Source organism: Corvus brachyrhynchos, unplaced genomic scaffold (genome assembly GCF_000691975.1).
Source record: "Corvus brachyrhynchos isolate BGI_N302 unplaced genomic scaffold, ASM69197v1 scaffold101, whole genome shotgun sequence".
NCBI lineage: Eukaryota > Metazoa > Chordata > Aves > Passeriformes > Corvidae > Corvus > Corvus brachyrhynchos.
The window spans coordinates 21,613,255-21,637,993 of record NW_008237239.1 but is presented as its reverse complement, the minus strand read 5'-3'; the positions used below and the strand labels follow the sequence as shown (position 1 = coordinate 21,637,993).

Genomic DNA, 24,739 nt, shown 5'->3' with positions numbered 1-24,739 from the left:
GCTTTGATCACAGATCTCTGCGTTAATATTCTGCTTAGTTTAGGTATGACCTGGGTTCTCTTTTCTTTCCAGGTCTGAACCTTCAGGTTACTTTACTTTCTAAAGATTTTCTCTGGTGGGGGGAAAAAAAAAAAAAAAAAAAAAAAAAAAAAACTGGAAAAGCTCCTTTTTTTTATTTTCTCTGGTGGGGGGAAAAAAAAAAAAAAAAAAAAAAAGAAGACTGGAAATGCTCCTTTTCTTTTAAAAGGAAGCTGAGACTCCCTAACAATGAGATGACTCCAGCAGCTGGGCTTTTAAGGACACTCTGGAAATTACCAGACTCCTGATAAAATCGTAGGAGTTGGCGAGGCCAGGCCCTATTTCCCCTGCACATTTACAATTCCTTTGCCTGTGGGTATTGCTGTGTTGAAATGCCTCTAAAGTTCCTGCTATGTCATTGAATTTGCATGCATTTCTTTTCGATTCTTTCCTTCTCCAGCCCCTGCCAGAGAGTAGACATTCCTGAAAATCAACTAACCACACTCCCATAACTTTACAGCCTGAAGACCTTGAAGCAAATGAGCCTTGAAGAGTAATTGTAGAATTACAGGCACCAAATGATGCTGAATTATGCAGCGCTTAGCGGATGCTGCTTAGTGGCTGGATTTGGGGAAAAACGCTGGATAACAAGAGAAAAAAGTCACTTCTCCGACTGATAAAGCAATGCTAATAAAACTCTCACTGTTTTGAACTCTATTAGCAAAAGAATATGGGATTAAACAGTTAAACCTGCACTGGGAAAGGTCAAATTTAGGCATCCCCTTGACACATCTGCATTGCTGTAGGAGGTGCTGAGAGCAATCACACACCAAATCCAAGCACTTCAGCTAACAAGCATCAGCCAGGATGTACCAGGTCTTGGAGGCAGGTGTGAGCCAATGTTCCATTCTGGTGGCTCAGATGCTGTGGGATGCATGGACCTTAACCAAGATGCATCTTGCTAGCAGGATAAATTAAATCCTATTGACGGCGAGAGAGAATTTTTTCTATTTAGAAGACATCCCAATAGCATCAGCACTGACCAAGCCAAGAGGAAAGCAGCAGCAATAGAAACAGGAAATTAGAAATAAATAGAAAGAAATACAGTGGATACATGTTCAGTGATGCCTGTTGGTGTACATTCATTGCAGGGGGGTTGGAGAGATGACCTTTAAAGGTCTTGTCTGAACCAAACCATTCTATGATTATACGTTCACTAATCATTGACCATCTCTATGTCTTCATGTGCAGGGTGTTTCTGCACATTCTATGAATGGCCTTCATTATTGGTAGTATTATTACTATCATTATTTCCATTCTTTACAGGTAGGAATCAAGCTGAAATTTTAGTATTAATTAAGAAATTAATGTAGAAAATCAGCAGCTTGCTCAACATCACACAGGAAATGGGTGAGGACTGAGGGATGGGAAGCAGGTGCTCCTCTGACCAGACTGTCCAGTTGTAGTGGCTTCCTGCCAGCAGCTTGGCATTGCATAGAACCTATAAAACACAAGGCTGCTGTAAAGTTTGGAGGTCCTCTTCCCCAAAACTGTGATATTTTCCAGGGACAAGAACTTGAAGAAAGGCAGGAACGGAATGGGGGAAGTCTGGGTGCTGGTTATCAGTGAAAGTGGTGGACGAGGCAGTGGGAAGAGCAGGAGCTTTGGTGGGTTGACCAAGAAATCCCCAAAAGCAGCAGTGCCTGAAGGGCCTGGCATTCTCAGCAGGTGAAAATGGGAGCACATGGCTCAGGTGTGCCAGCAAGAGGAGGCCTGCTGCGGCACCACGAGTGCCAATAACCCTGTCACCCGCAGAGCATCACCTCACCCACCTCACCCAGGAGCAGAGACTCCATGCTTCCCCAAACTGCGTGCCAGGTTTCCCAGCACCCACCTCCTGCCCTGTTCCACGTCCATCAACCCGGTTCCTGAGCTTCCCACACAGGCTGGCCGGATGGGAAAGCAGCAGTGATGAAGCAAGAGCTTGAGGGAGGATAGGGAGGAGGGAGGGATAAGTAGGTGACAGTCTAATTAAGGACCGCGTGATAACGTCTGGCTCCAGCAGCCGGGCTGCAGGCATTTCTTGGCCGCGGGATGCTGCCAGCTTTGCCTCCTCAAAGCTTGCCCTCGCCCAGCTTTGTAGTCGTTGGCCACAGCCCCACCGGGCTGATGGAGGAGTGTCCAAATCCATTGTCCTGCTTGCGTACCCATGGGGAGGTAGAAGCAGAGGCTTTAGGTTACCTTTTGGCTTGCCCTCGTTGTTGGGTGTTTAAGCACAGGTGTCTGCTGCTGTTGACACTGAGTGATAAGTGGAGACATTTTTTCCATCGGAAAGAATCTCAAGAATTTCCCTGTTCTCTTTTTATTCTTCTTTTTTTCCCTTCTGCATGGTGGTAAAGAGCCTGTTACTGGGGAGGGGGTGGGGGAGGCTGGCACGAAGCAGAGGTGAGGTGGCACTTATTTGAAAATTAGATCCCCCTCCATTCCGTTCTCACAAGCATAGCCACTCTGGCCCCAAGCTTAAAATTCTTGTTTAAATTAGCTATTCCTCCCTTTCTGCACCCTCAGCTGCCTCTAATACCTGGTCCTTAATGCTCTAGTCCCTGACTTGGAAACTAGTTCCCCAAAACAGCAGCCAGCAGCCACCTCAGGGGATTAATTATCCCTTCAGAAGCGGGAGGAGCTGGGGTCCTTCAGTGTAGTCTGTGATGCTGAGGCTGAATTTGCACCTTTGCATCCAGGCTCACAGTTCAGCTCCCTCCTTGACCCCTTCAAAAAGAAGGGCTAAACACTCAGAGCTTGGTTTAGCAGCTGGGAGAAAAGCGTTTGGATGTCAAATATAAAAACACCACCTTTCCAAAAGGGAAAAAGTAGACATGAGCTGGGAGAGGGCCCCCCTCCCCTTGCCCATCCTGTGACACTGACCTGTCACCATAAAACACCCCAGGCTGCCATTACCAGAAAGCTCCTATTATATTTTTCATGCTTTACTGTGTCTCAGCTCTGTTTCAGCTCATTTCTTATGCCATCCAAGCTGGTTAGAATTTTCCCTCCAAAAGAAACCAGTCCTGCCTTACTCTGGCCCACCTTGGGGAGCAGGAGGAAGACCCAGTGACCCCACACGTGTGCTCACACACCCTCCCAGCGCTGTCACCATGGGGAAAACCTGGTCTCCCAGGGAGCTGAACACCCACACCCACGTGTGTGCAAACACGAGAGGCTGAGGTGCTCCAACACGAAGAAGGGGCACATCCCAGCACATGCAATTGCTTCCCAGCAATGCTGCCCAGCCCCTTTTGCTCTCCCAGGACTTTGCTGGAAAGCAGACAAGGCACCTCCAGCCCTCCTGCTGGTGCAGCGTGCCAGAGGGCATCTCCTCCTTTTGGGGCCATGGTTACACTGATAAGCAGGCACCATCCCCAGCATAGGATGGAAAATATAATAAATGTGCTTAAAAAAACCCTGGTGCAGTGGAAAGCAGGCCCAAGGGGACTAAACCGAGCAGCCTGGGACTAGGCTTAGTCCCAGCTTACCTAACACGGTCAGTGGGGCTTGGCCACCACACAATTGCCTGTGTCTTGTGCTCCTGTAGCAATTAGCTGGCTCTGGTCATCAGCTGCCCCTGCCCTGGGAGTGGGGAGGCACAGGGTCCCCAGCACTGTGTTTCCTGGGAATCTGGGCTAGCACAAAGCCAACAGGAGTTATTTTCATGGTAAAATTATTAAAAAAACCCTCACTGCAGTGCAATGGTCACCTCTCTCTCATCTGCTCATGGGCTGAGGAAATGTTGGTGGCAGTGAAGCTGGATGGGTTGGGGTCCTTGCTGCAGAGGATGCCAGCTCTTCTGGAGAGGATACAAACCTGGGGTTCAAAACTCATAAATTGCCCTTTTTCTCCCCTCGAGTCCAATGTGCTGTGTGGGACTGCACATCCTCACCCTCAGGGAGCCGGTGAGCTTCCCCACCCATCCCTCCCATCTCAGGGGAGGAGAACAATGGGGGATAAGAAGGAAAAGGCAAACAAGGCTTGTTTTGAACAAAAGGATAAAGAGGCCAAACCACAGATGAAACATTACCACTTCAAAGCGGTAAAAAAATAGATAACAACATTAGTCACCACCAGTTAACGACCTGCAGCCTCCACAGCCTGCGGGGGGGGGGATATGAGGAGCCTTCCATCCTCCTCATCCTCTTCCTTCCCGTCTTCCTGCCCCCACTCCTGCCTGTTTATCATATGGTTTATGACAAAACAACTTATTAAAGGAATTATGCAACTGAGCTCCTAACCCTTTCCACACTGGATTTTTCCAAAGCCTTATTCTTATCAGGAAATTGTGCTGGAGATACCAGCTACCTGTCACAAGCCCTGTGGTGTGGTTGGTTTTTTTAATGAGGCCTCATCTCCTTAATTGCTCGCCTGCTTTGTTGGGAAAGCTTAGTCACATGAGTGTGAAGGTAATCCAGGAAAAGTGCTATCAGTGCGCCCAATTCCGGGGGCTGGCACTGCCTCTGGAATTGAACTCTGCCCACAGCCTTGGGACCAGCATCCCAGGAGGGCACTCGGTGAGAGGACATCTTTACACCTCGCCGGGCAGACTGCTGTTAGCTCTGCAGCTCATGGTCCATGTGCCCCATAGGAAACTCATGTCCTAACAGGGCCCACGTGCTGGCTGCCCTGGGATTACCCAGAAAGGCCATGTGACAGCTGAGGAGGAATGTGTGAGCCTGTGCATAGGTACCTTCTGCCTTCTGAGATGCCTTTGGGTGCCCGAGGCTCCTACCCACAGCTGGCAGATTTGGCCCAGGAGCTACCAGAGCAGCGTCCTCTAGCAGAGGCAGATGTACCTCTTGCCTTGCTCCATCCAGACGTAGCCGGGCACCACCCAGACCTCCCCAGGTCCACAGTCCCTCACCAAGAGCTCCCTCACCATCAGCGGGCACCAGCCCTGCCCTGCCCTGCGCAATCATCCCAATTTGGACTGTGACATTTGGACCAGAGTTGGTTTCCAAATGCCCCTTAGGCTGCCAGCAAGGGGCTGGCACACACGCAGAGCAAATCTGTTACCTGTGTTAGAGTAACTCCCAAGAGAGCCAGCACTGTGGCAGGTTTTGAGCCGGGCACTGTGCAGACACAGGGGGAAGGGCACAGGGCAGGTGAGTGTGTCCTTGCACAAAGCAGCTGGGTGGGTAAAAACCCAGCTCTCATGTTCACAAGAAAATCCTTACCTGCTATTTCAGTTTGCTGGTTTCAGGCTTGGCTCCAATTTGGTGTAAAACAAATAAAATCACCTACAAAAAACCCACCCTCCTCACTGCAGCCCACTGGGTCATCTCACCCAGCCTCAAATCTTCTGGTAAACAACGTTCATAATGACAGACACCAGGCTGCTCCAAGCCTCTGCACACATTTGTAATATGTAACACAGCGTATGAAAACCGTATCTCTGTATAATTAGGAGTGCTCAGAGCGGTGACTCAGACATTCCAGTGCACTTTCTTCTTGTCGTTAGTGTGCGAAATCTAACTTTACTCATTTTTTCCAACGACTTTGGACTTTAAAAACAGTAATTAGCAAAGTCAACTTGTTATCAGCTCCTGTTGGTTACTCGTCCTCCTGCCAGGCCTCCACTGTGTTTTGGTCACAGGCAAAGCTTTGGCAGTCATTTCCCAAGACTTGCTTTGGTCCAGAGGACGAGGGCAGCCAAGTGAAGAAAACAGGTGCCAAACCTGAAGCTCTTCCACACATCCTCATATTACGCATTTGGTCATTGAAGTAGCTCTAGACTTGGCCATTATGTAACATGGTAAATAGCAGGTAAGACATGAAATAAAACTTTAGAGGCATCATTTTCTCACTTCTCCTTCTGGTTACCACTATGCAGGCATCAGATGGAAAGTGAAAATACTGTCCTCTCATTGTTGTGCTTCTCCTACCGTGTTTCTTACAGTGCCTTTCATCTGTGCTGCTCACAGCTGGCTTTACTGCCCATCCATTGTCACATACTGCTGCATCTGCACGAATGGCAGGCTGCTGCTTTCCACTGCTGATGGGTGCTCTGCCTTTCTAGGAAATGTTTCCAAGGGTGCTACACAAGCCCGTGCTTTGCGAGACGCAGGGGAAGCTGCTGGTCCCCATATTTTCTTCCCTGGTAGGATAGACTGGTTGTGAGACCCCAGCAGAGAAGGTTGAAATACCAGCATCCCCCTGAAATCCTTGTCCAGCCAACCTGCATGTGTGAGCCACCTCTGATCGTACTTGGACTGACGTGTGTGGGAACAGAAAAACGCTCAAGAGAAATACTTAAGTCCACAACATTTTAATATGAAAAATTAGAGTGGAAATAAGAACATTTCCTGAGAAACTGAGGTGATTCCTGGTGAGCAGATTGTGTTTGTCTGCCATTTGTTACGGTGAATCCCTGACACACACAGAAAGATGGGGTACTGTGCAAGACCCATCTACAGCCACAGGTTTTTGCTCTGGGAGCAAGGGAGCAAACAGGATCAGGCCCTACAGCTGGGCTGCAGACAAAAGACAAAAGACCCAGAGCCTGTTTAACCTTCTTGGTCTGTTTTCCCCAGCTCAGGTGGGATGAACCTCATCAAGACTTTGTGAATTATCTGCATGTGTTTTGTCCCTGCCACCTCTCCTTCCATCTCCATGGTCTTCATTGCAGTTGTACTGTGTTTTCCTCATTCTTCCCGTTCGCCATTCGGGTTTTTTCCACCCTGTTGTGTCACTTCATGTGACTGATGTCCTGCTGGTTTGGGGTTATTTATCAAGAAATGTGAATTTTCCAGCAAATTCAGTCCACTGGGCGTACACAGAATGTCTGGCCATGGATGCATAAATCTTTTTACACTATAGAAGTGGGGGCATTGACATGTGTAGGGGCAAACCCAACAAAGTGAAAGCACAAAAGAAACTAGGGGTGAGGTTCAGCTCATCTGGATTCAGCTGCTTGAAAGCTGGGCATGCAAACTCATAAAAACATAGAATGGTTTGGGCTGGAGGGGACCTTAAAGATCATCCAGTTCCAGCCCCCTGCCATGGACAAGGACACCTTCCACTAAACCTGGCTGCTCAGAGCTCTATCCAGCCTGGCCTTGAACACTTCCAGGGATGGGGCAGCCACAGCTTCTCTGGGCAGCCTGTTCCAGAGTCTCACCACTCTCACAGTAAAGAATTTCTCCTAATATCTAATCTAAACCTACTCTCAGTTTGAAGCCATTCCCCCTGTCCTGTCACTATAGGCCCTTCTAAGTAGCTCCTCTCCATCTTTCTTGTAGACTCCCTTCAGGTACTGGAAGGGTGCAATTAGATTACCCCAAAGCCTTCTCTTTCCCAGGCTGAACAATCCCAATTCTCTCAGCCATTCCTTGTAGGAGAGCTGCTCCACCCCTCTAATCACCTACATGGTTATCTCCATCTTCTTGCTGGCCTGAGGACATTCTTTCCAGATAGGCTGTTAAGATGATTCACCTTCTGGAGCTGTTTACTTCCTTCCATGGAGTACAGGAGGAGACCTAACAACTACCTCAGACTAAACACACAGATTCTAATTACCATGGAGGCAGTTTAGCATGACTTAGCCCAGTGCCAGGGTGGGAGGTGGCATCACAGGGTCTGCAGCTTTTGGGGTCCTTTTTTCGAGAGTCTGGAGTTTTGCTGGCTCTCTGGGTAAAACTCAGCCAAATAAACCATCTCTTCTAACAGCAGTGGTTGTGGAGATTTCTTCTGATCGGGTTTCCTCACAAGTGACTGCTGCTGCATCACACCAGGAACCTTCCCTGTAGACAAACGTCTAAGATTTATTGGAAGAGACAGGTATGGAAAGTCACTGATGGCAAGTCCCTATAAAGAACGAAATACCCACTTAAGTTAAATATTATACTTCATGTATTCTGTGGCCAGATCAAGTGAGGCAGAGATAGGAAACCCTGGAGAAATGGCTTGAGCTGCTACTGAGAAAAAGTAGAAAGGATTCTGTATGGAAAGGACCCCATGGACAGGGCACAGCCTGTGAAACAAGCTGCAGCAAACAGGCAGCTGAGAAAGGCCCTGGAATGGGCCAGGACAGCTCGGGAGTCCATCTGGGAGCACCAATGGGGTGCACAGTAGCATGCAGGATGGCTCTCACCCACCCCATATGAATGCCCACAGGCTCTTGCCTCTTCCACACACAAGCACCCAGAGCAGACCCAGCCAGGAATCCACATCCGAGTGCTGAAGATTTGGGCAAATCCCATTTCGGCTCAGCTGAGAGCCCCACATTTAGAGACAGGTCATGAGACTGCACACTACAAAGTCCCTTTGTCCTTGGGTGCAGGGGATAATACCCCCAGCACGATCTGCTGAGCCTGGCAGGGACTGAAGAGCTCCTGCAAAGCCCCCCTGGTCCTACTGTCAGAGCAAGTTTATGCACAAGACCCTGCTCTAAAGCTGCCTCTGTCTTCCCCTCTTGTGAAGGTATCCTAAATGCCACCAGGTGAAACATTACTGGATTAAGCCCACCAAACCAATGTCAGAATGTGCCAGTTACTCAGTAGGCTGTGCCGAAGGTAAAGCAAGCTGTGGGCACGGGAGCAGGGGAGGGCACTGAGAGGCAAATCCCACAAGCGCACACACACACGCAGGGCCCTCCTGGGGCACGGGAAAGGTTTTTCCCACCCGAGGGAACATGGAAAGCAGCTCCACCTCTTCTGCTTGCCCCACCACCCACCTTCAGCCAGTTCACCTCCACCCCGTGGGACCCAGGGCTGTTGTCACCCGGCCACCAAAGAGGAGCCGCTCCAAGCAGGGGAAGTGTGGCTGCAGCTCTTGTGGCAGCAGGGGTCAGTCCTCAGCCCCGCAGGCAGCAGCCACGGCAGGCTGGACAGTGCTGGCAACAACTGCAGTGGAAAAGAGTTGTCAAACACCGCTCAGGAAGGCTCGTGCTTGACAAATATTTGTTGAGCTGATTGTAACCTGCCTGGCTCATACCTCTGAACGCAGAGAACCTGTGGGGAAGAGCTCAAAGCCCTGTAAAGCAGCCACCCTTTTTTCCCTGCCCCGGTGCAGCTGGAGAAAGCTGCAAACCTGAGCCACCTCCTCAGCCCAGCTGAGCTGTTCTCAGCATGGAGAATGGCAGGAGCAGGCTGTTGCGTGGCAGTGACCACACTGGGATTATATTCCTGTGTTTCCCCTTGTGCTGAGCCTCACCTTTGCAGTCCAGAGCCAAAGGCACCAGGAGATGGGACCCTGGAGGAGGTGGGGATCTGCCTGGCCATAGCTGGACGAGGCTCTGGCTGCTGTTCCATCCCTGCAGCTTGCAGCAGAGCTGCAGGTGTGCGCATGAGGCTCCCAGCATCTTGGCAGGGCACTGTGCACACAGCATGTGGCCACGAGCACCCCTGGGCCAGGGGATGTTTGGGAGACAGGCAGGACACACTCTGGGACAGAGGGGCAGGAAATACCTGGGCTCCTGAACTGGCTGAGGGCAGAATAAAGAAGGAAGCACCGAAAATGAAAGCAGAGCTGCTGTGACATTTTCATGCTTGGCTTGTGACATCCCCTCCCTCTCATACACTCGACTTCCTTGCTTATTTTTATCAGATGAAGCTGATGGTCGCTGCTACGGTAACCCTGTGTGGTTACAGCTCTGGCAGGGAACGAGTGCTCAGTGCATGCTTCCTTTGTGGCTTCTCTCCCCGTGCAGTCTTCCCACCCCTCAGGGCTCTCAGAACAGTGGGTTTGACTTTGTTCTGCCTCAGCTGCCTGCTGTGATGGGTGGAGGTTCACCCCTCCAGGCTCTGTTCCCTTGCCCACCAGCCACTGCTACCTTCCATCTCTTCTTGTCCTGTCTTTGCTGTCTTCGGTGGGCAATGTACAGGTCTGTGACCCAAGCATGGGGCTGGAGTTTTTTGTTTTAACGTGGAAAAAGCAGAAGACAACTTTCACGGAGTTGGTAATATGGTGTGGGAGAAAAAGCTCTTCATTGACAGGAAAAGGTCTGATTTGAAACAACAACAACAAAAAATTACTTCTCTTGCTTTGAGCCAAATCCTTCCTCTTTTACCCATTATAGGGAAGGTGGGACCAGAGAATAAAGGAATCTCTTCCCCAGCTGGTCTGTCTCCAGTCCTGGCACCCAAACTGCCCTAGCCTGCTAGCCCAGGCTTTCAGCTCATGCTGTGGCCATCAGCACAGCACAACACAGTCGAGCCCCATTCATCTTATCCTCCAGGTGAACTTCCACTGAGCAAAAGTTGGGAGCTGCAGAGGTCAGGGTATGTCCTGGCACCATTTCCAGCACATCAGGCACAAAACCATGGAGCCATAAGGACCTTTGGCAGAGCAGCTCCCCACTATCACACCTAACAACCCCACCCACAGTGCCTCCCTCACTTTGCAGCAGCTCCTGTTCTCTCCATCCCTGCTGATTATCACATAAACACACACAATGCTCCCACCAGTCCCAGGCATTTCCTGCGTGAAGCAGGTTTCTCTGCACTCAGTTCCTCCCTAGGTGATGGGCATGAAGCCTCTTCCCTCCCCCTCCTAAAAACAGCACTCATAAGCCTTCATTTGTGTAAGGATGAGTTTGAGCTTAGTTCAGTAAGCTGCTCTGGAGCCAGGCTTGCACAGCCCTTTCTGCAGGTGGATGATCACTGGAGCCGTGGAAAGTGACACATTTTTAACCCAAGTGGCTCAAAGGCCATGTCACTGTGCTGCTGACACTGCTGGCCTCCAGGAAAGCCCGGGATGGGCCATGGCACAAGGGATGTCCCACACGCTGCCCTCCTGCTGCAGAGACATTGACACAGACACTGCTGAGCGTGGGGGGCACCAGGCAGGTGCATAACTAAACTCTGCTGTGCTCTTCCAGATCCAGACACAGATCTTTGCTGTCCAAACATAAGCAGAAAGGCATCACTTGGACCATGAAACACCCAGAGCTTTTCTCCTCAAGTAAGGATTTAGGGATAGTAATTCCTCTTGTTTATATAGAGATGTGTAGTGCTTGGGATTGCTTTCTGAGAGCTCAGAGCATGTGCATTACAGGCTTGCATCCCTTGGTTTGTTCCAGGTGACTAGCTTTGGAGGATTTTGTTTTAATTTTGATTGTGCTTCAAGGCGTCTCAAAGCAGATCAACATCACAAGGATGAAAACTCCATGTCGTCATCTGCTGGGAACTTCCTACGGGGATTAAAATTGGGAAGAGACAGCTCACCTGAAAGAAAATTCAGCTTCTCCTGTTGCTTGCAATGACAGAGTGTGGTTACACCAGAGCACGACTTTGACCTGCACCAAGGGGACCTGTATCTTAGGGGTGACTGCTCACCACATGCAGTGCTGGTGAATTATCTTTGCACTCCCTCAAAGCAAGAATTTTTCCTGTCTGCACCCAAATGTAGGCAAAGTCAGATGCCAGCAGTTCATGTGCAAAGGTTCCAGCGACTCTGGGCTTTGATGAAGCCAAACAGCAGTGGATGCACACTGAACACTGCAAAAGAAATGTCTGGGAGAGTGAACACAGGCTGAACTAAGCAGGACAGCAGTGCAGGACAGCTGTGTCTTCAGTTTCAACTACAAAGGCAAAGCTGTGAGGAGGACAGATGCCTCAGGTCTAAATGTGAGCCAGGAAAAACATGGCTCTATGTGCAACCAAAGGTCCTTATTCCACCCATCATTTTTTTGGGATGACTAAGGCTCACCCATTCAGCAGCAAGCCCATTTTCATTTCATGATCCAAGTTCCAGTTTGGCCACAATAGCTGGAGTAAAGGAGCAGAGAAGAGCCTCCTTCCCACCACCCCTGCTCCAGGCTGACACAGGGCAGACCCCCTGGCTGAGCAAGCCCCACTCAGAGGCCAACACTTCGGGTCTTGCCCCAAAACAGGATGATCCATCAAGATTCATTCTCCATTCTGATGTGAGCCTGAAAAACCTGTTGATGTGAAGCACATGGAAGTAGCAGACAAGTTCAATACACTTGCACTTTCCCTAACCAGTGGTGTATTTTAAACAAAAACATTCTGGGTCAAGAGTAAACATCTTCACTGATTTCAGACCAGCACATCTGGTCACCTTGGAAGTGCTGCAGAAGCTTCTACAAGGCAAGCAACTCTATTCTTGAGGAGAGGAAAAAAATCAAAGCATCTCTGCTAGAGGTTGACTGAAGAAAAGGAGAGGTCAGCTTTAATATTGCATTTGTTTCCATGGCATGAAACATCCATGAGGGTTGAGCACGATACAATTCATCTTTGAACTGCAGGGCTCCCACTGAGCATGCCCTCAGTTCAAGCATTAAATGGAAGGGTCATTAGTTAGTGTATTTAAACTAGTCTCATGTAAACATAACACTCCAGCCTCAGCTGAGCTTGTGTGCCTAGGTAAGATTAGAGTGTTAGCTGCCAAATCACAGGAACTTCTATCTATGTACCTTAAAGATACGGGTATTCCAGGGTATTTGCTTCTTATCACCTGGTTTTAGTGGAAAATTTAATCCCATTAAGTACACAGATTGAATTACTGCATCCTGGCATGGTCAGACTTCTACACCCAGAACAGTGCCTTGGTAGCAGAGCAGCTCAGACTCACGCTCAGAAACGCAATTTCCTCCAGCAGCACCACGAACCACAGCACAGAGCCATGGGTGTGTGACAAGAAACAGACAACTCCTCAGGAAGAGCTGACCTCTAGACCCAAAATGGCCAACACAGACAACCCTGGGTAGCTCAGCTGAGACCCTACAAGCACACAGCAAGGCAAGACTTGTCTTCATGAGTGCTGCTTAGGGCAGGGAAGAGCATGCACAGGGAACATGACTACTAACAGCAGCTGTGAATAGTTTCCACTCTCCATGACTTCATGTTCTGTAAGGTTAGGTAAGGGGGTAGATGTAGATTACAGATATAAATATGGATTTTTTTTCAGGAACAAATAAGCTGAAGCAGCAGTTTGCTGCAGCCTTTCACACAGCAATGAGCAATCACAGGAAGATGGAAGGCAAAGGTGCTGCCCCTCACTCAAGTTCCAATGCCCTATGGCACTGGAAACCTAAGTCACTCTTAAGTTGATTTAGGTTTCCAGTGCCATAGGGCACGAATTGAGGCCAGCCACAAGCATGAAACCAGCATCTCCAGGCGCAACTGATAGACATGAGTCTCTTCACGTGTGTGCATTAGCCTTGCAAGTCAGCACACCTAAGACCTGAAACACCAGGGCTGGCCATGATCTGGAAGGTTGACCATCCCAACCCACTTCTGCAGTAAAAACAAAGCCAGTATGTTTGGAAAGCATTTTCAAACTTTATTTACAACTGTCACAGTGACAAAAATGTAGTTTGAAAAAAATGCTAGCTTCTCCCTGAGGCTCAAAAAAGAATTACAGAAATATAGAATGTATATAATACAACAGGAGGAGTTTTACTGGAGTGCTTTGTTCTTTAGATACGTTCAACAACAAATAGAAATATACACAATACTTCCAAAAAAAGGATGCAGACAGAAATATGCAAGTCTTTAGGGCAGACAGCAGGTCTGAAGTCCAAGGATTGCCATCTCACTGCTGCCCACATGGTAATATCTTTGATATAGAGCTTTGACTTGGTGGTACAGATGGTAGAGACCAATAGAGAGTAACACTTAGAACTAAGACGACTGGCTGGTATGCAGGTGTACAAGCTCATTCCAGTAAGACAGCAAGACTAGAACAAGTGTTACAGATACAACAGCTGAATCCATCGCTAGAGAAAATGGTATCACCACATCATGGCCATTCAGTGATCAACCATCCACCAAGGTGGGCAGGGAGAGTGTCTGACTGGGTCTGCATGGCTGGGCCAGAGGCCAGCTGCAGTGTAGGAACACTGAATTTCTCCTGCTTTGTGCTAACTCATCTCCAAACTCCGATCTGTCCGAAAATAGTTACACAGAGCTGATAAATTATTGCCATTATGTTGAAACGCAAGCAAGACAAGACTAAAACAGTGCTGCCAGTATGTTAAAAGCAGTTCCCAAACCCCACCAGCGTTTAACTACTCATGAGGTATTAAAAATACAAATACACACATGTCCAAATAGATTTTAAAAATGGAACCAGTTATAAGCAAAGGGGGGTGGCATTGGGATTATTATGGAAGTTTGGTTAAGGCCTTGACATTTCTTTTTCTCTTCCATGACCCCAGATTTGGTTTAGGTGGTAACTGCTCTCATCCTATCCCAAGACTGACTGGCTCCCAAGCTGGTCCCCAAAGCTGCAAGATCATCCCTTTCCAGGAAAGCAGCAGGTTGCCTTGTCTGGCAGCAGACTGGCCTTCTCCTTGAGGAAGGATATGGTGAAGAAAGGACAACCACAGACTTCACAAGCCAGTCTGCACTCCATTAAAGCAACCATGAACATTTCACCCTCACTAAGAAGCAGGAACACATCTTGTCTAAGGACACCCAGGCTAATCCTCTCCCAGCAGACCCCATCCTGCAAACCCCACTGGTGATCCACACTAGATCTGGTGTTTCGTCTTTGGATGACCCCCAGGTCTGGCAGCCCTCCCCACAACCCCCCCCCCCCAGCCTGTCCTGCATTGAGGAGGCCCTGCAGTGCAAAGCTGGAGGAGAACCCCCCACCCCAGCCCTCTCAAGCCCATTGACCAGCAAGTTAAGAGACACAAAACCCTACAACCTCAAGGACACCAAGGCAAGGAGGCATAAATCTCCACCCTCGGGCTTGGGGCACCGTACAAGATGAGACCACCCCACAGCAGCCTCAGCAAATAGGAGAGAAGAATCTGAGGTGTTCTTGCCACAGACAGAAGCACCTTTTTACATCGGATGCACATCACCTCACACTCACCACCTGCAAGACAAACTAGGGCGTCGCAGGAGAGACGACAAGCAGCAGCCTAACGCTACCCTGCAAATACAGCTGCTCAGCATTGAAGAGTCTAAAGGCAAACAAAGGGGCAGAAAGTAACTTTGGGAAAAGTGGCTGGAAAACAGGCTCAACAGCAAGAGCAAGAAACCAGACTACTCCTATGGATGCTCACCTTACCCTAGGAGGTGCCAGACCAGGGAGAGCTGCAGGCCCCTTGTCACTAGATCATTTAGCCATGCTTCGCTATGGACACCCTTCTACCCCCCAACACACAAAATGGAAGCTGTAAGAAAGGCAAATCTGAGATATTTCGGCTCTGTTCTCATGCTTTTAGCCAGAGGCAGCTCCCAGCCAAACGCTGCCACCTCCAACTTTCTTCCCCCTCCCCGAGCTCCCCCCTCCAGCAGTCCTCGCGTGGTCACCCTCTGCCATGTGCTTGGAATTTCACTGCTGCCTCCGCCTCGGAAAAATACAGATAATGATCTCGAGAACAGCAAACATTTCTCTGCGTTACTTCCTTCCTTCCTCAGGAGGTCTGGTGACACCGAGGGCTTCAGTTCTTGATACAGAGAATACAAAAAAACTAAGATCTCGCAGGTGCAAAATTGAACTTGTCTTTTTAAAAAGACTTTCAAAAAAAGAGTGGCTCTTCCTTCAGAAGGGTGCAGTCCCTTGCCTTTCCTCAGATGCCATTTATTGCTCCTTGTTGTCCTTCTTTGCATCTTCACAGTTTTCCTCCTCCTCTTCCTCATCCTCCTCCTGCACGAGGAACTCTTCAGGCGGCCATCTCAGCTCCCCGCTCTCCACATCCCCCTCCGTGGGCTCCACCACAATGGAGGGCAGGCGGTCCTTCAGCTTACAGTAACGATCAAAGTCCGAGGGGTCAGGGAAGATCTGAAAGAGCCAAGGAACAGGCTTGTGAGAGGGGCTGCATTCACACAGTCTCAGCCAAAACCCAGCTCGAGACATTTAGGTCTCCTGGGCAGACTAGTCTGGACACAGAGTCAACCACTGAGTGATGGGAATACTCTTGAACTTGTAAATAACCTTTTCAAGTCTCCAAGTAATGGAAATGAGCACTGCCCAAGAGGCTTCTGAAGCACGCGCTTGCTTGGATAGTGCTCAGCAAATAGGTGTCTGCCCTTTTGGATTTTTATCCAAATGCCTCTCCCCCCCAGCCCTGCTTTTGCATTAATGCTCTTGAGTTTGCACACAGAGCTATCTCGATCAGAGAATCTGAGATCTCATTTCCTGCTGCTGGTCAGGCTGCACATGAAAACAGGCTTGTTCTCCAGGCCCTGCTGCTGGGAGGCAGGAGGCTCATGGCAAGCCAGGGCCCGCGCAGCAAGGGCCTGTGCCTGGTATCACTCCAGGGCCACAGTGCCAGCCTGAAATAGCCCAGCTGCATTTTAGAGATAATTTTGGCAGTGTTCTGCACACTACAGCTACCATACATCAGCAGCAAAACTGAGCAGGACACTCATTTTATGGAAGGGCTAGGGACTGGACCACACTTCTTCAGGAAAGGGGTACCTGTGCCATAGCCAGCAGTTATGCACTGTATTTCTCATGCAGTGATTATGAGGACTCCTTGATCTCCAGCCCCTCAAGGTGCACAGACCTTACCCATTCCCTCCCACCCATTGCTTGCCACATGGATGCACAGGCTCATGCAGTGCAGCAGTACCAGGGCCCACACTCACTGGTAGTGCCACTGGGATGCACACTTTGGTCCTACTAGGAACTGAGGCAAAGCACAAGTACAGGAATAAAACTGCTGCTGCAGCATTAGCAGCAGCTTTGCACGACTAGATTGCAACGTGAACAGAAAAGGTTGTGTTACTTGTGGGTAACTTGCTAGGGGAACAGCTTCAAATCCCATCTCATCCAGAAGGGAACTGCTGGGTGCTAAAATCCACTTGCCACATCAGATCTCCTGGTTAGTAACCAGAAGTTTAAACAACCAGAAGGTTAAACCACCACCTGCTATTTCAAACAATTTTATCAGTGCCCATTTCACATTAGAGTTGCATTTAAACACCCCAAAGAAGAAAATGACAAAGTGCATTTTCCCCTTGAGGTTGTAGGCCAGGTGAGAAGTCATGTGGCTGTACTCTTCTTTGAAAGTCATCTGCATTCAAGTGAGTCGCAAGAGCATCCTTGCAGGGAGCAGCACTGCCAGTCTGAGAGCAAGACCTGATCTGCTTTGATCTTTGTGGTTCCAGATACCAAAGCAGACTCCCTGTCCAGGAGCCCTGAGCATTAACCATGAAGCCTCTTTCTCCTTGTGCCAATCATGTGGGTACCCACCACCTTGGGAAGCCCTGGCCACAGAAAGTGAAATAACATCCTATCAACTCCTTCTTTAGCCTAGCAACTATTAACTACAGCATCACCTCCTTGGCAACATTCAGTCTTCTACTGTTCAGCCTCATTTCTCCCTCACATCCAAAGCTTTGTGGCAATGAGACTGCCAAGCTGAGAAAGCCACCCAGCTGCTACCTAATGCAAAGCCAGGCAAGGTAACAAAGTAATGCACAAATCAGGGGCTGGTTGCACATGATCATCTGGTCCTGGGGACAGTGGTGCAAGAGACCAGCTCCCACCATCCACGTTTTTCAGGTGCACAAGAGCAGCTGAGGTCCTTTGAGCACAGCCACATCAACCTGGGCATCACAGTGTGAGCTACTTGCTATTAGTCACTCCCCGCACCGGTGAGACAGCAACTGTTTCTTGGAGCTTTGTGGCTTCTGCTTGGCCAAACAAAGGCAGTTTCAGGCACACAGTGCATTACTGAAAGTACAGTCAGTGGCTCTTAAGCATCAAGTTACCTAAACCCAGGATGGGGAAAAAAAATACCCTTGACATTACATGGTTTAGAAGGTTGCAGTGGAAAAAAAAGTGTGGTTCAAGAGGTTACATAAGCTGATAATGTCATGAAAATAGCCTCCTATGCAAGAAAAATAGCAGTATAATAATTAAACTAACCTTTGGCTGCTATTATTTTAAGCACATTAGGTCAAATTGGAGCAATTTCTTTGAAAATAGCCTGCCAGATTTTTTTCCAGAAACTAAGTAGTAGTCATTTCCTTACAAACAAATATCCACAAAATGTGGTGAGCAGCTTTTTTAATAATAAAAAAAAACCCAGCACAATCTTATCTCAAGCAGCTGCAGGACAGGCCGAACCCAAGAAGGTCAGGATTTTTTCCACTAAGTCATGCTTTTTAATCGTTGAGGCAGCATGAAGGGAGATGTTGCAACTGCACTTTGAAGGGGCGTGGACAGTCAATGGAAAAAATACAGAAAGGCAGATTTCCTCCAATGTGACAGGCAGGGCGACAGCAGGCCAAGCACCAGGGCCCAAGGCAAGAGGGTTTAAGACTAAGTGTACATGTGAGGAAGCCAAGTGGAAAGGTTACCCCAACCAGCCTCCCCACTCCTCTTTATAGAAAAGGATAAGCAAGCACCAGCTCTCTCTGTCCTGCTCCAGTAGTGCCATGCTACATTGGTTCCACAGACCTAATCTGGTCCCACTCCAGATTTAGACAATGGGGAGGAAAAAAAACCTCCCTAACTTGCAGCAAGCTCCATGCTGGGAATGCAGCAGCTCAGCTCTGACCTGGGAGCTCTGCACCCTCCAGCAAAGCAGCCAGAACAGCAAAACTCGCCTCCAAGCCTTTCTGCTGACATTACCCTGCTCAGGAGCAGGGGAGCAAGACACTGCACCTCCCACCCCACAAAGAGGGCAACAGACTCGAGTTAGCTTCTCCCTCTCATTCATGACACAGAGCCACCTTGCACACAGCTGAGGCAGATGCCTTCCCCTGGCTGACCTGGTCACTTGATGAGGGACAAGTGACAACCAACTGGTTGTGATGGCTGCCTAAAAGCAAATTTAGCAACAATTCAAAGGTATCTTCCACCCCTTCACTTGCATGATACCGCACAAGGGGCTGCAACTGCTTCCACAGAGCCTCCCCCTGTAGCTGGGCCCTAATCCTCACCATGGAGAGACACATCCAACACCTCTAGACCCACAGAGGACACGTATGTTGCTTCTTGCACTACTCAACACAGCTTCTTGCTAACGGCAAGACTAGTTTTTACAGGGCCCTCTGGATTTATGTCTGGGGAACTGCTCTCCTCATGAACTTACCCAGATCACACACAAATCTACCAAATTCTTGCCTTGCAGCTGGAAAGGGCAGGGAAAAGCAGAACTTGAAACAAAAGCTTGAAATGATTTTAGGAAGATCATGTTTGCCTCTGCTTCAGATGATCTAGCTTTGCTATCCTCAGATGAAGTCTTGGCAACAAGAACGGAAAGTTTTCATTGCCCTGGGGAGGCTCATACCCTCTCTCAGCATTCACAGGGATGGAGAAACACCAAAAGCAGGAGAGATGTCAGACAATTAAGAAGATTAGCTCAGCACTACCATAATCCAAGTGACACTTGTAAATTCAAAACAACTTCCACATGTGTACTCCATACCAACACCCATAGTTAAAATGCTTGTCTCCCCTCCCATGGGGCTGAAAACTATTTAAATTGTATTACAGGGAGACTAAAGAAATGAGATCTTTCCAAATTAAGTTACTGGTTTGGGGGAAAGCATTGCTTCATTGTGGTAACACTATACAAGACTGCAAAGTCCGTACTGGGAGACATCCCACTTCAGGTACAGGATACACACCCCTGATGGACACATCTCACTCATCCTCCCTGGGCTGAAGAGCTGAATTTTGTGCCTCTTCAGCAGTGTCGAGGCAATATTCCAAATCCCAAACCATCATTTAAGTTCTGAAAATAAAACTTTACTGCCATTGAGAAGCATGGCAAGTTCATTTCAGGAAGTATCTCAGCCACCTCTCAGTGTCCTCTTTGGAGGACTTCTCCAGCTACAATGCATACATTTACTCACACAGTAGTCATGACTTGAGAACGAGCTCCAAGTATGTACATAGCAGCTGTGACTCAAGGTGATGAGCCACAACAACTCCCCAGCCACAGAAATACTGCCCTGTCTCAGGTCATGATGTCAGGGAAACTTCCTACATCTAACCATTTTCCCTCAGAGTAACAAGGCATCAAAGTAGGGGGGAAAAACACGCTCTGAGGTGTTCCAATGAGCTGCTGTCCTCAGTTTGGACTTCAGTGGAACACTTGTGCACAGCATAGCTGCAAACATGATTACTTTTGGATCTGTTTATCCCATATCCTGCTTCGGCCTTCATTTAGGTCCCAGACCCTGGAATACACATTGACTCTGCCTCCTAATCTTGTCTAGCAGCTGCGCTTGCTATCACCACCTTTTTGCAGCCTTGCCTCAAAACCTTCCACAGCAGCAAGCAGCAGCTCTGCTGAAGGACTTCCCCTGCACAAATCAAGGCTGCACAGACATGAAGCACCTCACAAGAAAACAATTACAGAGGAAGTACAATTTCCATTGAGCCAACAGCCCCATGGTCATTAACATACTGGTGGTCATTTAATTGGAGGGATCCAGCAAACACAGCTCAAGCCCCTCAGCATGGGAAGCCAGTGCTTCCCCAGGGCTGGTGAAGAGATGTTGCACTCACCAGAAATGACTTCCCCAACACCAAGCTTTTGGCACAGCCACTGGATAGAGCCTTAAGCCTATTTACCCAGATTCAGCTACTCTGACGTGCTTCCCAGCAAGCTGTGGCTGTGATTAACCTAGACAGATCCCAGCATGAGATCACAACTTAATAGAGCTCAAGCTCCCCATGACAACCAAACCTCAGCTGATGGCATGAGGCAAGCTCAGCCCCCACAGGCCAGTCTCCTACACAGGAGCCTGAAGGACCAGCAAGTCACCAGCCAGCAGCAAAGCAGCACACTCAACTCAGGACACTGCCTTTGCTCAGAACACACACTTTGGAACTTGAAGTATTTTCCATTGTGCTCAGACCCTGCTCCACTTCCAAGAAGCAAGGTAGGATTCTGGTCAAGGCACTGTTTTGACAGCAGCTCCATGAAATGATTAATTCAGCCTCAGTTTCAGTGGCATTGTTTGTGCCACTGGGAGACAGCAGCAGAGGACAAGCTGGCAGAGTGCTGATGAGGCTCTTCAAAGAATGGGTATTTCTAGGGCTGGGAAACAGCAAACAGTGCACTAGCTCTGGCTGGCAGCAGGAACAGCCCAGCTCACTGGACATTGCCAGGCAGGAAGTGCATGAAGCCCTCCATAGCCACATCTGTTTGTAGCAGGGGCAACTTGAGCCATCAGCTGCATTTCAATGAGTTTTTTGTTTAGTAAGTCCCATGGGAATTATGGGACATCTATTAAAGATCCAGAAATAGCTTCTCACTGCAGGCACAAGACCCAGCATGACATCATCTCTTCAGTCACATCTTCTGTTTTGTCTATGCTGCCCTGTTCTGGGACTAATGCCCCAAATTCACCACTCACTTCTGCTCAGGCCCTTGAAATCTGTTGACTGAACCATCTTCAGGGGGCTCAGCAGCTTGCTGTCACAAATACAGAAATGAAAGGTGTCTTGCAGAGGAAGATTTTGAAGCTAGCACACTAGCTTACAAGCATTTTGCATATTAACTGGAAAAAGGGCATTCCTATGATGAGAAAGCACATTTGCCTTAAGCCTATGGAGGCAACTCAGTTAATACTGGTATTACCTCTGCAGTCTGAGTTTTCACACCATTGAGCAGTGATGATCAGCCCAGCAAAGGGCACAGTGCTTCACCAGGGAGGGGAGTACAGAGCTTCAGCTAATGTCCAGGACAGAGAGACACCCCAGGGGGTGGAAGATGCAGAAGAAAAAAAGTCAACAACCCAAGTTCCCTTCATAAGGGCCAAGACAGAGAGGAGCCCTGAAGTTCAATGAACTCCACAAGACAGAGGAATCAGATTGCTGAAGTTTATACTCAGGGTATGAGCTTGCTTCCTCAGTTTATTTCCAAGTAAAGGCAAAAAGACTTTGAAACAGTAGTCTTGGTAGAACACGTCTGTCTGCTGCAGGTACTGGTGTGCTTTAGAATTCCAGCAGTGCTGCTGTGCTGTACCACCTCCTCTGGTCCAGACAGTTTCATGCCTGCCTCCAGTGGCAGAAGCAGCCCCCAGTCTCACAGGCAGCATCCTACAGACCAAGTCCCAGGCAGTCCCTGCTCTACACAGCTTGAAGGTGGAAATTTTGAACCTCAGTTTGAGGTCATCTTTGTAGTAAAATAAATTCAAGATCTACTAAAGGAACAAGAGAAATTTTTGAAGCTAAAAGTTTGCCTCTCCTGGTTCTGGCTCCACTTTTTATTTTTTGCCTCTCATAGCCAGCCCAGGGCTGTTAGACTGTGAGCGCCTGACGCTGCAGATGAGTGGAGGAAGATGCTGCAAGCTTAGAACAACAAGCCTCAGTGTAGGAGCAGTCATGCTCCATTAGCCCTGTCTGGTTTTAAGTTATTGCACTACAGCTTTCAGACAAGCATACAATTTTCCACGTACCAAACTCTCTCCATCAGCAAGATGAGGCACAAAGTGCCAAAGTCTGAGGTAGAACAAAAAGTTCATAGTGCTATTTGCATCAGATTTGCCCTTGCTGGTCTCAGTTGAGTTTTCAACCCTTTAAGGATGCTTTCAACTTACCTTGACTTACACTGTGACATTCTCAGCCTAGCAGCCAGAGAAGGAAGGCTGGATCCTGCTCCCCAATCCTCTTTACACTAACCTAATTTAGAGGTAGACCTCATACACAGCCCACACACTGCTATTGCCATAAGAGTCTTGCATTTCAGCTCCTTTACTCTTGCTGCCATCAGTTTGCTTCACATCAAGGTGAAGTTCCTTGCAGGCATTTGAAAAAAAATCATCTATGACTAGACCACTAAAGAGAACAGATCTAGGATCAAAAGCCCTGCACAGATATGAGTTGTCAGCATTTATGACTCACATGCTCAGGTTCAGGTGATCCACTCAAAACCAAACAGGCCTGTTCCCCAGTTGGCCCAAGCAGACTTATCAAGGTCCTTAGCACTTGGGGAAGAGCCTTGCTGAAGTGATCATTAGAACAAGCAGGGCACCTAGATTCTTCCTCTCCCTGGGAATTTGGATGGGTAAATAGAAGCCTTTGACCTGACTGGGTTAAGCCTCTTCATAAGGTGACCCATAAAGACATCACATGCAGGTTAGTTTGCTTCAGGTCTAACCACTGTCATTCCTCTGCACTCCATCTGTAAGGGAGGAGGAGAGGCCGTAGACTCCCCACTAATTCAAGCACTGAAGCACAGCTATAAACCACACAACATGCATTATCCAGAATCCTGACTAAAAGAAGGAATGCATCCCCTTTTCTTCCACATAGCTTTAGCTTCTGCTGGAGGCCTGAGCCATGGCCCAAAGTTCAGTCGATTTCATGCTCTGGCGCACTGCTGCTGCCTTGTAGTTCCCTTTTCAGACATAAATATGCAAACATACAGCACCTCATCTGAATGCACACTTAGAGCAAGTGCCTCTGTGCAGGTTGTGTAACATCTGCAAAGGACGAACCCTGCATCTGGATCTGCCAGTAAGAGTCACCCAATGTACAGAGCAGATGCAAGTCATCTGCCAACATTCAGCATCTGTGTCAGATCTCATCAACAAGTCTCCTGGAAGTGCAGGAAGCCATGGAGCTTGGAGGCTAAGGTGCCTAACTTGTGCTTTGATTAACTACAGGCTAGGAAATGAAAGGGGTTTTGAGACTAAAAGACTAAGGCTCGATCTAGTTGAAGACCACTTCTTCACCCCAGCCATTGATCTAGAGATTAATAGCTAACTACATTGCTCAGAACTTTCAGAATGAATGCAACTCGTGCCCCCAAATACCGATATCTCCAGTGACATTTCAAGGCTCATTTAGGCTGTGGCTGGCCTCACTGTATCCTACAGAAGACTGTTAACCCTTTCAAATGGGCACATCAGTCAGGAAAACCAGGAACTAGATCAAATAGGTGTGGATGCCATATAAACAGCATCCTCCTGCTCTCAGCAGCTCAAGTCTATGCTGTGTTACAAAGATCTCAAGAGCCCTCTCAGCCCAGTGAGTGGCATGAATCCTTCTTTAACCCATCTCCCACTGAGCCCCGGGAATGCTGAATGAGTGGGGGCTCGGTCACTTCAAAACAACTGAATCCTCTGCCAACCCACACTGATAGCAAGTGATATTTTACACAACCATCTCCTGCCAAGCAAACATTCCAGTCTGTTGACTAGGTCTCACTACGGCAAAGACGTGCTGTTAGGTCAGGCTATGGAAAGGTACGTTAGACCAAGCTTACAGTCTAGCCCAGGTAATTCCACATGGGATTAATGCCTCAACTGCCAGAAAAGCACTTACCTGATACGACAGCCCATCCTTGCGGGGGCTTAATCCGATCTCATCCATGGCTGGGGTGTTCATCATCACTTCAGTCATTTCAGCGGATTTCAGATAATCAGCGCTAGAGACAAAAGACAGCATTCCAGTGATCTGAGGGGCTCCGGGAGGACGGAGCACAAGTCAAGCAGCGAAGCGAGCAGCAGAGCCTGTAGGCAAGTCTTTTTCTGGTCCCTTCCTTCCTGCCCCCCCTTGGAAGGCAGCGGAAAAAGCTCAGTACCTCGTAAGCCAGAGCTACATCCAATGCCCTCGGAGCACCTCCCCGGCTCTCCCCCCAAGAGCCCAGCTCAAGCACACCCGGGGACGCTCCGGCAGCAGCGCTTCGCTTTTAACTCCGCTTCCTCCAGCTCTGCCCCGCGGCGGAGGCTGAACTTGAAAAACCACAGTAAATAAAGTGCAAGCGCGGGGGTTTTGGTTTTTCTTTTTTTTTTTTTTTTTTTTATTTTTTAAACCGGGGGGGCTTTTGACCCCCTGG

The 24,739-nt window shown here is 48.6% G+C and overlaps 1 protein-coding gene across 1 annotated transcript; it reads right to left on the bottom strand.

The window, feature by feature from the left end:
- Positions 1-13,286: 13,286 nt before the first annotated feature.
- On the bottom strand, positions 13,287-24,640 carry LBH (limb bud and heart development). Its single transcript, XM_008630382.2, has 2 exons — positions 24,226-24,640; positions 13,287-15,768 (listed from the first exon to the last, which is right to left on the bottom strand). The coding sequence occupies exons 1-2, from the start codon at positions 24,346-24,348 to the stop codon at positions 15,568-15,570; spliced, it is 324 nt and encodes a 107-aa protein (XP_008628604.1). The 5' UTR covers positions 24,349-24,640; the 3' UTR covers positions 13,287-15,567.
- Between the last annotated feature and the right edge of the window lie 99 nt (positions 24,641-24,739).